This window comes from Glycine max, chromosome 18 (assembly GCF_000004515.6).
Source record: "Glycine max cultivar Williams 82 chromosome 18, Glycine_max_v4.0, whole genome shotgun sequence".
NCBI lineage: Eukaryota > Viridiplantae > Streptophyta > Magnoliopsida > Fabales > Fabaceae > Glycine > Glycine max.
In genome coordinates this window covers 9,731,716-9,746,246 of record NC_038254.2, presented here as the reverse complement: position 1 = coordinate 9,746,246, position 14,531 = coordinate 9,731,716, and the positions used below count along the sequence as shown (strand labels likewise).

At 31.7% G+C, this 14,531-nt stretch overlaps 2 protein-coding genes across 4 annotated transcripts; one reads left to right on the top strand and one right to left on the bottom strand.

Moving 5' to 3' along the window:
* The first annotated feature begins 445 nt into the window (after positions 1 to 445).
* Positions 446 to 2,183, top strand: LOC100796520 (uncharacterized). 2 transcript variants are annotated; one of them, XM_041012318.1, is made up of 3 exons: positions 446 to 847; positions 963 to 1,012; positions 1,256 to 2,183. In XM_041012318.1, the coding sequence occupies exon 3, from the start codon at positions 1,266 to 1,268 to the stop codon at positions 1,890 to 1,892; it is 627 nt and encodes a 208-aa protein (XP_040868252.1). In that variant the 5' UTR covers positions 446 to 847; positions 963 to 1,012; positions 1,256 to 1,265; the 3' UTR covers positions 1,893 to 2,183. The 2 variants fall into 2 exon arrangements, with proteins under 2 accessions (XP_040868252.1, XP_025982620.1); XM_026126835.2 differs by having other exon boundaries at positions 1,168 to 2,183.
* A 5,460-nt stretch (positions 2,184 to 7,643) lies between these two features.
* On the bottom strand, positions 7,644 to 11,732 carry LOC102659401 (transcription factor MYB101). Of its 2 annotated transcripts, XM_041011930.1 has the most exons (4): positions 11,373 to 11,732; positions 10,738 to 11,273; positions 9,321 to 10,224; positions 7,644 to 8,183 (listed from the first exon to the last, which is right to left on the bottom strand). In XM_041011930.1, exons 2-4 carry the CDS (start codon positions 11,137 to 11,139, stop codon positions 7,900 to 7,902), a joined length of 1,590 nt encoding a protein of 529 aa, XP_040867864.1. In that variant the 5' UTR covers positions 11,140 to 11,273; positions 11,373 to 11,732; the 3' UTR covers positions 7,644 to 7,899. The 2 variants fall into 2 exon arrangements, with proteins under 2 accessions (XP_040867864.1, XP_040867863.1); XM_041011929.1 differs by having other exon boundaries at positions 10,738 to 11,732.
* Between the last annotated feature and the right edge of the window lie 2,799 nt (positions 11,733 to 14,531).

The window sequence follows — 14,531 nt, the reverse complement described above, 5'->3', positions numbered from 1 at the left end:
CAGTTTTTACCCCTGCTGCTCCATTAAAAGCCAATATTCTGTGTTTCATAAAAAAATTACCAAATGGTACATTCTTTTGGGTGAATCTAAGGTATTTGTTTCAATTTAATTATTTTTATTAGTATTGATGAATTAAATATTTTTTTTATAAAAATAGAGGTAATATTTTTCATGTGAAAATCAATGACTAATCTTTTCATATACTGAGATTTATTTAAAAAATTAATCTTTTTTAATAAATATATTTTCATATGCACATATTTAAATTTAAGATGAAACACCTCTTTACATGTTTAAAGTACAAAGGTTATTATTAATCATACCACATCATCTGTGTACCAAATGATATAATTGAAGGGCAGAAAGTGTGACATGGATGTGGTCATGACAAGTGACCTTGTGAAAGCTATAAATGGAAAAGAAAAGGAAACCTGAGTCCTGAGAATGCCACAAGGAAAAGATAAAGTTACACACCTTTCATTTTTATTATTATTTGAAATGATAAAAAAAATCAAGCATCCACTATGTCACATGAAATTCAACATCTTTTGTTCCTTTCCTCTATTTTGCATTAAAGATTCCAATAGATACAATTTCAGATAAAGTGAGTAAAAAGGGTTTTACTGCTCCTCTTTACCTTTCCTTGTCAAAAAGTTAGTCCTCTCAGGTCTGAAGAGTTAAATACATGGAGAGATCCATCATTTAGAGGATCTCTAGGGGCAGAAGCAGAATTCAGGTCTGTCTTATTCTTGCCCCTTGGGGCCTTGCTGTTGTTGTGAAGCTCTTGTGGGGTTCCCTTCCGCTTCATAAAATCTGTCATAAGATAGACTTCTTCAAACACATAAAGGTAAAGAATTTTAGGACTTGACAATTAGTATTTTTGTCAACCTCAAATTTTGATATCAGAATCAAAAGAGACTCATCTCTAATTTCAACTTCTATATATATTTTGCATATTTCAGGGAAGAAGAAAAAAAAAAAAAGGAACTGTGAGCTTCTGATTCTAAGAAAGGTATATTGATGTTTACCTTAGTGGAATATCAAACATATCCTTAATAATAACATGCTTTTGAGATTTCTCTGTGTATGCATCTTTGAATCTCTCTCTCCTCAATTTCCTATTCCTCTTTCCTCTTCTTTTTATTTTTTTTTATTTTGATCTTTCAGTTATGTTAAGCAATCTGAGTTTGGAGGAAGTCAAATTCTGATTAAATAAATTTCTAGTGAAAAGTTTCTTCTGATTTGGACTATGTAGGAAGTGATTGATGGAGGACAAGTATAGTCTAAACAGGCAGAGGAGTGGAATATGGAATTGCTTGAGAGATGGAGACTTTGAAGAAGAAGAAGTTTGGGCTGTTTTCAAGGAAAAACCCGATTACATTTCTGGAATTCACAAGCCAAGGGGAAAAGGATCTTCTTCTCCTCTTGCTGTCCCTAGGACTCTCCCAAGTGCAGCAAGGATGATCCCAAGGACTAGTAGTGGCAATAGTAGTACTAGTTCCTCTCATGAAACAAAGGTTCTCCAGCAATCAGCACCTCTCAACATTCCTGATTGGTCACAGATTTATAGGAACAAGTCAAACAAGACCACCCCCAAGAGTGTTTCAAGGTTTGGTGACTATGATGATATCTATCATTCTGTTAATGATGAGGGCGATGTTGATGGTGTTGTTGTCAATTATGGTGGGGGGTATGGTGATGTTGGGGAGGGGGAAGGGGAGGAATTTGATCCCAAGCTCCCCCCCCTTGAGTTTTTTGCAAGAAGATTTCCAGGGATTCAAATATCTTCTTTTTCGGTTTTGGAAGGTTTGGAAAGGCCCCTCAAGGGTGGGGTTCTTAGCAAATGGGGGAAGGGTTTTTTTACAAAAACGGGTTTCCATGAATATTTTTAAAAGGGGTTTCCTGGATTTAATTTGTTTTTTTTGTAGATGCGGGGGGGGGGGGGGGGGTGCTTAGTTATTGAGATTGTGTGTTGAATATGAAAGAATTCGTTTAGGCATTTACCATGAAAAAGCAATGATTCAGCTTTGTTGTGGCAATTGAAAGTGGTTTGTTTGAAATTTATTGCATGTGGTATGTTGTTCCGAGCATCCATACAGACAAAATGATGGATGTATTAAGTATTGTAATTGAATCATAAAGCCATTAATCATTTAGAAGTGCAGAAGTGTTTTTGAGACCAATGTCATGTAGATGTCCAAGTTATTCCCTAAATCTTTGATAAAAAGAATTCTAAAGTGAATTTGTTTCTTTAACATCACCTTTATACACTACTTTAGCTAGTGAATCATGATACATTTAAGTAAAAAGTTCTTATATTCATGTATTCTTTCTCTTCTATCTCACTTCATCCTTTTTTTTTCTGTCTTTATCTTCATTTTTCATTATATTATTTATCACATCTATTTTTTTTTTCTCTTTCTATTTCTTTTTTACTTCCATTTATGCACCCAAAAAATGGATATGTGTTAATCGTTTCCTTTAAATAAAATTAAGCTTAAACGTTCATTTGTGTACGCTTTTTGTCTTCCTAAAAGTAGTCTTGTCCAAATCTCTCACCTATTATGCTTTTCATTTCAGTTTCTCTTGTGTTAGAAGATATAATTGAATTAGAAGAATGCTGGCAGCACACTATTGGATACACTTTTTTAAATATATTTTTTATTATTGAAAAACTCATAATTTTGAGTACTCCTTTGCATTTAATGAGTTTTATTTATGATTTTGTAATTTCTTACAAATTTTATTCAATAATAGAAGTGTGTTAAACAAGTGTTGGTAGCACTCTTGGTTGAATGAAAGTCACATAATGGATGTTAGTTGGTCGAATGAATAACCCGTGACCAAGCTGAACTGGAATTAATAGTACTGAACTAATTTGTGTAGTGCCTATGCTCTTTACGACTTAAAAAATAATTGATTTAAAAATACGAGCTCTATAAAGAATTAAAAAAGATGCACGAGTTAGGTGAATTTTAAATCATTTAAATTTGAATAAAATTCGGTGTGAATGTGTGATGTAAAGTATAAACACTAGTAAATCCAATTTAGATGAAACACGCATTACTGAGTTGACAAATAACTTAACTGGGTGGCACTTACAATTCTACAATTAATGAATCATACATATTGTGGCAAATTGAGAGAGACCTGCCACCAACTTATTGTCTTCAATTATTTTTGAAAAGAACAAATGTTTATTATCTAATGATATGTGATAAGGGAGGGGGAGAGAAGAGTGAGTATTCTCTATCAACTCTAAATGTGATCACCAAAAAGAGAAATATCAATTCCAAATAAGCTACGTGAAGAGTTGGCTTTCTATAAGCTTTCTTCAATTTTTAATGATGTTTTATCTCTTACACCTACGCATTATATAAACATTATTGACTTTCAAAGTTCAAATTTAGTGCTAATGTCTAAACAATTATTAAACGCAAATGCACTTATGATTGAAGAGTTTTAGATGAACTTTTTCACAAGTACTTGTAGAGATATATCTAAACTTTTTTTAGAAACTTTTAAATTTAACTCTTCAAAGATATGAAATATTACATAAATAATTTTAGAGAATTTTAGTGATTGTCCAACTATAAATAATTTTTAATTTATAGGCAAAGTTTGATTCATTTTATTTCTTAATTTCTTTTTTAAAAATTATGTTAAATTACTCATTTGGTCCTTATAGTTTCATGATTCTTACCTTTTTAGTCTCTATAGTTTGAAAGTGATCTTTTTAATTTCTATAGTTTATATTTTAATTCTTTTTTAGTCCTTGTAGTTTAAAAGTGTTCTTTTTAGTCCATATAGTTTATATTTTAATTCTCTAGTCCCTGTACTTTGAAAACTATAAGGACTAAAAAAGTAAGAATCATAAAACTATAGGAACTAAAAAGACTATTTTCAAAACTACATGGACTAAAAGAGAATTAAAATGTAAATTATAGGAACTAAAAAGATCATTTTCAAACTATAAGGACTAAAAAAGTAAGAATCATGAAATTATAGGAACCAAATGAGTAATTTAACCTAAAAAATACATATGGAATATATTTAAACGCCTAAACTATTTTTAAACGAAAAGAAAGGCTAACTTATAAAGAAGAGGACACAATAGATGTACATTAAATATTCAAATGAAAATTTTTATTGATCACACTGGTCCTACCAAGAATCTCATCACCTAATAACTTGGTCAAATTAGGTTGGTATCAAATATAAAACATTTAGGAGTTGTACTAGTCACACATGATAAAAGAAAATATCTATAAATCAAGCTAATTTTAAAACCAATTTATATTATTTAGATTTTTTTAAATATAATATGATTTGTATTAAGGTTTAGTTAAGTTTTTTTATAACCCAACGAATTATAGAATTCCAAGCTAAAAGATAATGTGCATTTAATGCACACTGAGAATTAAATTTTTATCATTAATATTTGGTGGTTTAAATATAAAGTGAAATATTATGTTTTATTAGATGAAACATATTTGAATGAATGCATTAAAAATTATTTTTTGTTTCAACTTTCAAGAGAAGTTATTTATTATAATTGGTGACAATTTTCACTATAAATAGATAAGATAATTAGTAGAGAAGACAGACATGAAGAGAGAGTGTGTGAGAAGAGAGAGTGTGAAATAAAGTTACTTTGTTGAGAGAAAAATATTATTGTGTAAAAGTGTTATCATTTCTTGTAACTATTGAGTGATGTACTCGAGTTTGTAGAGTGATATATAATTTAGAATGAGTTATAATCTTGTAATCATTTTTGTGATAACGAAATACTTTTGAGATAACTCTCTGAATGTAAGCAAGATGTGCTGAACCACGCTAAATTCTTCATTCGTTATTATTTTTTATACGATAAAATCTTTGTTGTATTCTCACGATCCTTTGTAGGTATGTGTAATTTTGTTTATGAGAGCTTGATTACCCAACACGCTATATTCCTTGAGTATAGGAATTACAATAATAAATTTGAATCGAACACATCCTAAGGCATAAAATATCAACATAATCAATGGCTAGTCTAACGGTTTCAAACAACAACGATATCATTTGCATCCAACACGAAACTTCTTCATTAACATTATAAATAGCTTCTAAAATTATCTTGGTACACAACTTTGAAACTGTTGATGGATTGACAAGTGCACAAATTTGTCCCAAGTAGTAAAGTTAAAACGGAAGTTCGAGTACCGTATCTATAAGGACTTTGTTTGTACTTATGTAGATGAATGTTTGATTAAGAAAAAGATTTGGAAAGGTTGTAGAAAAAAATAATTTAAATTGACAAAAAAATTAAATCAAATAAGAATTTAAACTAATTAATTAATTAAAGACAGAAAAGATGAGAAAATTTAATATTATTGTAGAAGAAAATTCAGAAGATAAGAATGTTGAGAACTTAGCCTACCAGAGCTTCTCTTTGATGTAATGTTAATAATTTTTCTCTATTTATAATTATTCCAATTTACACCTACATCTATTAGTATACTCTAACTTTAGTCCCTCGCATGAAAGAACTTAATTTATCTATTTTCTCTCCCAAATTCCTTTGTAGAGCTAAAATAGTAAATTGCATTAAGAATAGAGATGTATAACAGGCTAAAAAAATATCAACCTATTCCTAGTGATGACTTTATTTAGATATCCTTTCCGAGTTCTATTAGGAAATAACGTTTTCCAACGCTACTCCTAAAAATTAACATGCAAATGGGTGATCAAGCCACAAGCAGTAATATTAAGCACAAGAAAAGATAATGCAAATGGGTGATCAAGGAGAGAATGACACTTAAAGATTTATCACGTTCTTCGTGCCTTTCTTCCTTGCCAATCAGTTGATGAGGAGGGGTATTGACTTGGAGAATACTTTCTTGTGGAATTTCTACTTGTGAACACTTTTCCCATTGTTTTTATGTTCTCTCCTCACTTTTGTCTTCACCTTTTTCTCTTGAATCATGCTCTTCTACAAGACTTTTCTCATGAACTTTAATCTCTACAAAGTTTTTTTCCCTTGTGACCAAAAAGGGTAATTTAGCCACTTCTTTTGCTAGCTTACCAACTTGAATTTCTAGATTTTGAATTGCGTGTTGATTAGCTTAAGATGTTTCCATGAATTTTATCAACACATTCTCAAAATTAAAAATTATTTCTTCTTCATATTGATTGTAAGGTTGTAACTCTTGCTCCTACCAATAATTTTTCATGGAGTAACTCACGTCAACCTGAATCTCCAAATTTTGAATTGAGTTTTGATTGGCTTTGAAGCTAGCTTGGGATGTTTCCATGAATTGCATCAACACATTCTCCATATGAGAATGTCTTTTTTTCTTCATATTGATTATATTGATTGTAAGGGTGTAACTCTTGTTCCCACCAAGAATTTTCCATGAAGTAGAGATGATAATTATTATTGAAATGTTCTCCTCCACAAAAATCACAATTTACCGGTGGTGGGTGAATGACCCCTAATTATATGCTTTCAAGATGCTTAGAACACCATGGATCAAATTCTTCTGAGGTTTCATCCTGCAAGTATAGACTCACAAGAAAAAGATACTTTTTTTTATCATTTAAATTTGAAAAGTTAAGGAAGAATACAGTTAAAAATAGAATATCCAAAATACCAAGTACAAAGAACAAAATCCCCGGCAACGATGCCAAAAACTTGTTGATGGATTGACAAATGCACCAATTCTTCAAAGTAGTAAAGTTAAAACGGAAGTTCGAGTATCGTATCCACAAGGACTTTGTTTATACTTATGTAGATGAATATTTGATTAAAAAAAAGATTTGGAAACGTTGTAAAAAAACAATAATTTAAATTGGTAGAAAATTAAATCAAACAAGAATTTAAATTAATTAATTAAAGAAAGAAAAGATGACAAAATTCAATATTATTGTAGAAGGAAATTCAGAAGATGAGAATGTTGGAAATTTAGCCTACCAGAGCTACTATTTGATGTAATATTAATAATTTTTCTCTATTTATAATTATTCCAATTTACACTTAAATCTAGTAGTATACTCTGACTTTGGTCTCCCGCATGAAAAAACCTAATTTTTCTATTTTCTCCTAAATCCCTTTGCAGAGCTAAAATGGTGAATTACATTAAGGATATATATGTATAACAAGCTAAACAAATATCAATCTATCCCTAGAGATGACTTTATTTAGATATCCTTTCCCACTTCTAGTAGAAAATAACGTTTCTCAACGCTACTCCTAAAACTTACCGTGCAAATGGGTGATCAAGCCACAAGTAATAATATTAAGCACAGGTAAAGATATTGCTAATGTAACATTCATAAATAGATAAGAATTCTCAACAAAGAGGGTTTAGCCTCTCATTGTCATAGAGGTTTTACAATTGCAAGAGGAAAATATTTAGTAAAGGGGGAAAAAATAAGAAAGGGAATGGAAGGAAGAAATGACTCCCGATGTTTGCTTCTCCTATTTCGAGCCGTTGTCTTTTATAGGAAATTGTATTCTCCTGAAATTTCTGTTTCTTTTCCTTCTTCTTTCTTCTTCTTTTGCAGTAAGTCTGCCTTTACTTTTTTTAATTAGTCATGCTTTCCTTAATTATTATTCTTTTCTTAATTAGTCTAGCATTCCTCAATTAGTCTTCTTTCCTTAATTAGTCTGCTTTCCTCAGTAAGCTTGTTTCTTTAATTAATTCTTCTTTCCTTAATTAGCTCGAGCTTTATTAAAACTGATTGAGCATCGTAAATTCTTCACTTTTAATATTGGCTGCACAAAAACTTAAATAATATTAATTTAACAATTATTTACTAAAAAAATAGATTTTTTTTTATAAATTTCTATATAATTTAATCCCAAAATATATTCATAATTAACTATTATGGAAATCATTTCAATCTTGATCAACCTTAGAAGAGACCAGGTAAATTGTCCCAAGAGTAGCATCCTTGGTTTTCATCATGGCTTGCGGTGTTGGAGAGAGGAAACAATGAAGTTATGGGTTTGATATCAAGTACAAAATTGTCATCTGTCTTGCCACTACCAGACGATTGGACATTGGACACTTCTGTGGCACTGTTATTGTGCCACTCATGACCATGCATACTGGAAGATGGAACCACTGTAAGCAATGATGACACCTCCTCATTCATGAATTTACTGAAGTCCGGTGCCTCTTCCTTTGGTTTTGGTTCTGCATGTATAGATCATTCAAATGGAATCAGTGATAAAAAATTTCAAAACTTTACGTAAATTTAATCAACTATATGGGATTAGTTTGTTTAAAATTATATATATATTTTTAAAATATGTGTTTTTCTTAAAAAAATAGTTTTTTAATAAACAGATAAGATTTATTTCTTAAAATAAACAAAAAATTGTTTTTTAAACAAAAAAATTTAGACAATCATATTAAATTAACATAAAACTACTTATTTTATTAAAATAAACATTGTTTTAACATATAAATTTAAACATCCTAGTCATATTTTACACTATAGATGATGCTACCTGAACAGAACATACACTTGAAGAAATGAAAACAGCGTACCACCAATTGTTTTTCAAAAGTCTTAGAGATAATATCAAGAATAACCATGGGAGAAATTAGTAATAATAGTGGTACATGTAGCGATTGGGCAGACTAAAAAATAGTATATTCCTTGTTTTCCACAATAAAGTAATGTTTTTTGTATTCCAACACGCCGAAGACTACGTACCATCCATTCAGCATGTATACAGCTACAAGGAATAGTTAAATAAACCAACTTCATTCCAATTTTAGGATAATCAACTCTCTGTCTATACTAAACTTGGCAGGTCAAATTAATACTCAATTCATCATACGGCACATATAGGTAGAAAAGGTTGTCGAGACTAAAACAAAATGACAAGCCAAAATTAATGCAATCATATTCTGTTCGATATCAGAGCCAACTGGTTAGTGTGTCTAAGACAAGAACTGAGTACAACATTCAAACAATCAAAGCAAAGTGTAACATTAATAATGCATCATAAAAAAAAGTAGAACATAACATAGATATAGTTTCTTATGTGCTTTAGTGTTCTTGTCTAATCAGAATTGGAATTTCATCTTTATAACATTTTATTAAGTGGATTAACAAATTCCAATTCTGATTGAAGAACAGGACTACAAACATTTGTTGTAAAAAAAAACAGTACTACAAACATTTAAGTAACTGGCTCAGTTTATCCAAAACAAATAAATGAACTCAAGTAAATCAAACAACAACAACAATAAGAGAATGAAGCAAAGATACACAAGGTAACTAACTGTAACTAACTAGTAACTATCTATCAAGAAACCAACCAGAAGTTGAAGAAGGCCAGTAAAGAGAGCTAGATGGAAAGTTCTCAAAGCTTTGGCATGCATCAAACACATCATTTCTCTCATTCAAACTCAAGTAACCTCGTTTCTTTGAGTTCTGGCCTGAAGCCATTGCCTGAGCCTCGAAGAGAAGATCCCCCAGAAAGCCACTACTACTACTTTGAAAAGAAGGATCATTGAACTCAATGTCAAGCTTAATGTCTTGCTCATGGGGTGGTTTATAATACTGGCTTGAAGGGAGCTCCAACTTGGGTTGGAAAGCCAAAGAGGAGGAAGAAGAAACGCCTCGATCGGAGTCTAATAAAGAGGGCTGAAAAAACTGAGAAAAGCCTGAAGAAACTGGGAACCTGAATCCATCAAGGTGAGGGAATTGGGTGGTGAGAGGAGGGTCAGAGAGGTGGTTGTTGTAGCTTGGAGAGGTGCGGTAGCGCTTGAAGCGAAGAGGGGTGCTTAGCATTGGTGCTGGTTTTTGGAAGGAGAAGGAGAGAGGGGAGGGTGAAGAGGAGGAGAGTGGAAGAGGTGAATGGTCTAAGAAATTGTGAGGTGATGAAGAGGTGAAGGGTTGTCTGTGTTGAAGAGGGGAACTGAGAGGGGAATGATGAGATGCAGTTGGAGATAGAGGGTGTTGTTGTTGTTGGTATTGGTATTGGTGTTGGTATTGTTGTTGTTGTTGTTGGTTTTGATTGAAGAACTCAAAACTTGTGGCAATGTTGGGGTTTGATCCTGTTGGTGTGAGGCATGGGGAAGGTGTGGTGGGAGAGGTTGGTGTTGTGGAACGATGGTTATGATCATGCTCATCTGAATAGAGAGGGAGACCCTGCCTTTGGCGGCGTTTAATCCTTGTGTTCCAATAGTTCTTTATTTCATTGTCTGTTCTCCCAGGTAACTATGTCACAACAAAAACAACAAAAGAAACCAGAGTTCAAAATCTAAACCCAAATATGAGTTCTCATGCTAAATTTTAACATGATGTGTTTCAATTTTATGCATATCTTTTTTCTCAAAAGATGTTAAACCAAATGAAAGAGATGGAAACAAAAATTGATTATAACATGTCATGTAAATGAAATAGTATATTCAATCATGTTACATTAAGGATCACTTTCATATGACATGTCTAATATTTAAACATGTTATAACAGCCATGACTTTAATATATGACATGTCTAACATTAAACATGCTACACCAGCCATCGCCATTTTTTTTCTTTCTGAAAGGCTAATATTAATGTTCACCAGGTTTCCAGGCATTATCAAACATGTTAAACCTTTAAGATAACATGTCAATCAATAAAGAATTCACATTTTTTTTTTTATTGTATCTTGAGTTTTTGATTAATTAGATATATTTGCAGATACAATATATTCATAACAAAAATTGCTTTCTGGAAATGCATACCAAAGCAGCCATTCTGGCCCATTTGTTGCCAAACTGTGAATGAAGATCAACAATGATCTTTTCTTCCTCAGGTGAGAATGCACCCTTTTTCAAATTGGGCCTCAAATGGTTAGCCCATCTGAGCCTACAACTCTTGCCACATCTATTCAACCCCGTGTTCCTCTGCACTGCATTCCAATTCCCTTCACCATGTTTTGTCACATAATCCGTTAGAATAGCATCCTCTGCAGTTGTCCAAGGACCCTTCTTCAGAGCCACATCCTCCACATTGCCACCACCCTGATCACCACCGCTTCTGCCACCGCTACCGCCACTGCCACCACTTTCATCGCCACCAAACATGGTTAGGAACGCATTGTCGCCATCGGTTGCATCATCACAAATGTTTGCCATACCCTCCATCAAGCTCCAACTCCTTCCAAAACTTGATGGCAATTAAAGAAATTACTTCAACTTCTTGCTATGTGTTTAATTTCATCAATTTTCTCTCCATAGGCCAATTGCTTAATTTTTATGCCCACGTGGTAGATAATACTCTGCATACACGTTATGAAATAAAGTATATAATAAGATGGGGTGTGTGTATCAAACTCCTTGATGCACAGGTTAATTCCTGAGTTCCAAATAAATTATACCATATAAAAAAAAGTTGTTACTATGTGTAGTAACCAGGAAGTAATTTATGGTGGCGGTGGCTGTGGCGGTAGGGCGATCGGAACTAAGGCGGTGAAGAGTGGTGGAGGGTTGTTTGGAAGGTGGCAACAGAATCAAGAGGCATAAACTGAATGAGGGTGATTTGTTATCACGGTGGTTTATGAAGGGACCAATTTAGAGGGGGTTGCTAAGTTTGCGGTTGCTAGCTAATAACTCTCGGAGCCAATGGTTCCTCCTAAGTCCTACCTGTTATCTAAGCTCATAACAACTCAGATATTTGCTGCTAAAAAAGGACAATGTGGAAAATTGAACAGAAGGGACAAGCATTTTGGGCAACATGGGTTGGTGCTGAAAATAGAAAATCCATCAAACAATACTAGGGTGATGAACTTGCATTTGCATGTGAAACATGTGGCTTGCGTTGTGACTTGTGAGTTTCTGCACAGCACAGTACTATCTGTTGGTTTTAAGGTGGCGTGAGCTGAGTTGGAATTTTTTAATTATAGAAACATTTTGACACACGTCATGCACATAAAATATTTGTGCTATACTAAAATGTTATTTGTTGGCATGGCATGACCTGACCTGAGTGTGTATTTTGTTAAGATTAGGATTAATAATATTAATTTTCAATTTGCATTGATGAGATTACGATTGAAAAACAAATTATACAAATGTTTTAATTTAATGAAGTGATTTATTAAGCATTTTGTTGTAGACTATATATTTTTAATGTAATTTTCATTTCATTTTGCAAATAAAAATCACAACTCGTTTTGATGGTGTAAACTTTGACAATACAACATAAAACTTAACTAATTGTGCAAGACAAAATACAGATAATGTTATGAGTTATTTTTGTTAATTTCCTTTAAGTTTCGTTGCTATTTTATGAATCCTCCAATTATACCAAGAATAAATCATTGATATTAACAATATTATCATTTTTTAAAGGAGTGGTCATTGTTCATTCTTTGTGATATCTACATACGTTGTTTAAAAATTGAATATGTACTTTTGAGTAAATTAATCAATGGTTTAAATAAATATTAGTTTTATATATATATATATATATATATATATATATATATATATATTCTTATGTTAAAATATTTTATCCTTATAATGTTAGTATTTTTCTATTGTTAATTTTTAAAAATCATTTATTAAATTCATGTGTTAAAAAATTATTTTATTTATAATAGTGTTAAAAATTAATTTAAATATAATTAATTAATATATTCAATACAAAATATTACTTTGTCTCTTTTGTTTAATAACTTCATATATGAAAGAAATTGTTTATTAATATTTGTATAATAATGTTAGTTTTGTTATATAATTCTATGATAAATATATTAAAATTAATTTATTAAATTTTTTTTATTATAATACAGATTTAAATTACTTACTCAATAATATCATAAATAAATTACTTTTACATTGTTTTTGTTTGAGTGCACAAGTATCATTCCTCCTAAACTAAGTAAAACCCAAAAACTCTTATGGAACAACGACTTTGTTTGCCTCGACGGCCACTCGAGGTGTCTCAAGTTGAGCCAAAACTACTTGATACTACTAAGCCATGGTGGTACTCTATTGATGCGATGTAGTTGTCATCATCTCAATGGCACAAGCAATTTGAGCACTCTCGGATGGAGGTGGAGGAGAAGTCATAGAAGGTCTCACCATCCTACTCACAAAGCCAAACTAGACAAAAAAAGAAGAAGCAAACATTGGTTAAGGTTATCAAACAACAAGAATAAGTTTACTTATCAACATATAATCACACACAACAAAACATGATAGACATATTTTCCATAGGTTTGTTCCTAAACAACACGACCATCGTTGATACGATAAATGTAACGACCCCGAATACCATTACATGAAACACTAAAGCTATTACGCGAAAAAGATTCACTTTTAGTCCTTTTAAAAACTCTTGAAATTAATTTAGTTAATGGAAATACGCATAAGTCTTTCACAATTTCAAGCATGTCATCTAAACATCACATATAAAGGTTCTCAAGTCATAAAACATAAAGGTACTTGTGTCCTAGAGCACTACAACATCATAAGAAAATCCAAAACAAATCTCAAGGGTCCCCTTAAAGGAATAAATACAACATAAATCCATAATCATATGAGATCTCTAAGTTGGTCCCCACTAAGACTAAACATAAATAAATAAATGGCTAATGGTCAGATCTCGTTCCAAAGCCCACCATTAAACCCACATCAACCATAAGTGACATGCTCCTTAGAAGCTGCATCATAATCTGTTCTCATGACAAATAATATGATCATTATAGTTCAATAGAAAATACAAGGGTAAACTCATTTTAAAAAGAAATATCATATAGAAGAAATAACATAAGTTCATTTCAAAAAAGATATATATATATATATATATATATATATATATATATATATATATATATATATATATATATATAATTCACACTTTCAATATCAATGTACTTACACAAACTCATCAAGTAACACATTATTCTCTAGTCATAAATGTGAGTGCACATATCTAAGTATCATGATATGCCATGTTGACACTTTACTCAAGGGGATTTCACTTTTTGAGCTATTAACCCAATTACATACCCAAGTACATTCCTTAACATGGTCACTTCTTTGACCATTTGGGGAGACTCAAATTAATCTTGCGAAGAAAGTGCAATTTTATAAAAAATGGATAAGTGTGAATAATGGCTTACCTTGGTTAGGCTTGCAAAGACCATAACCTATCTAGGGATTCGCCCACCTATATGTTCTACAAGCTTAAGCTCTACCTAGGGTGCATTTAAGCACAATTGGTATGCAAAGTCACGTTTTGCTGCTAACTCTCCTTTAATGGATCCCAAATGAACTCCAACTAAAATCTTTCAATGTTAAACATGAACATTGAATTAAAAATGCATCTAAAGGACATATATCAACAATCAAACTCATTAAACATAAGAGCAAAGTTGGTTTAAGCTTTCCTTACCTATCCTAATTTAATGAACTTGCTTTGAGATGAAAGAAGGAAGAAATGATTGGGTTCAAGATGCAAGCTTTCTTTCACTCACACAACAACTTTAAATCATCCACACCACCCAAAACCCAAAAACCAATAGAAATCA

What these genes read in the sequence shown, in the direction of transcription:
- LOC102659401 (XM_041011929.1), bottom strand. Translation starts at nt 11,139, where the DNA reads ATGGAGGGTATGGCAAACATTTGTGATGATGCAACCGATGGCGACAAT. An exon ending in GGGCCAGAATGGCTGCTTTG is followed by an intron (nt 10,225 to 10,737) that starts GTATGCATTTCC and finishes GTTGTGACATAG; the next exon opens with TTACCTGGGAGAACAGACAA. An exon ending in CTGGCCTTCTTCAACTTCTG is followed by an intron (nt 8,184 to 9,320) that starts GTTGGTTTCTTG and finishes CTATACATGCAG; the next exon opens with AACCAAAACCAAAGGAAGAG.
- LOC100796520 (XM_041012318.1), top strand. Translation starts at nt 1,266, where the DNA reads ATGGAGGACAAGTATAGTCTAAACAGGCAGAGGAGTGGAATATGGAAT.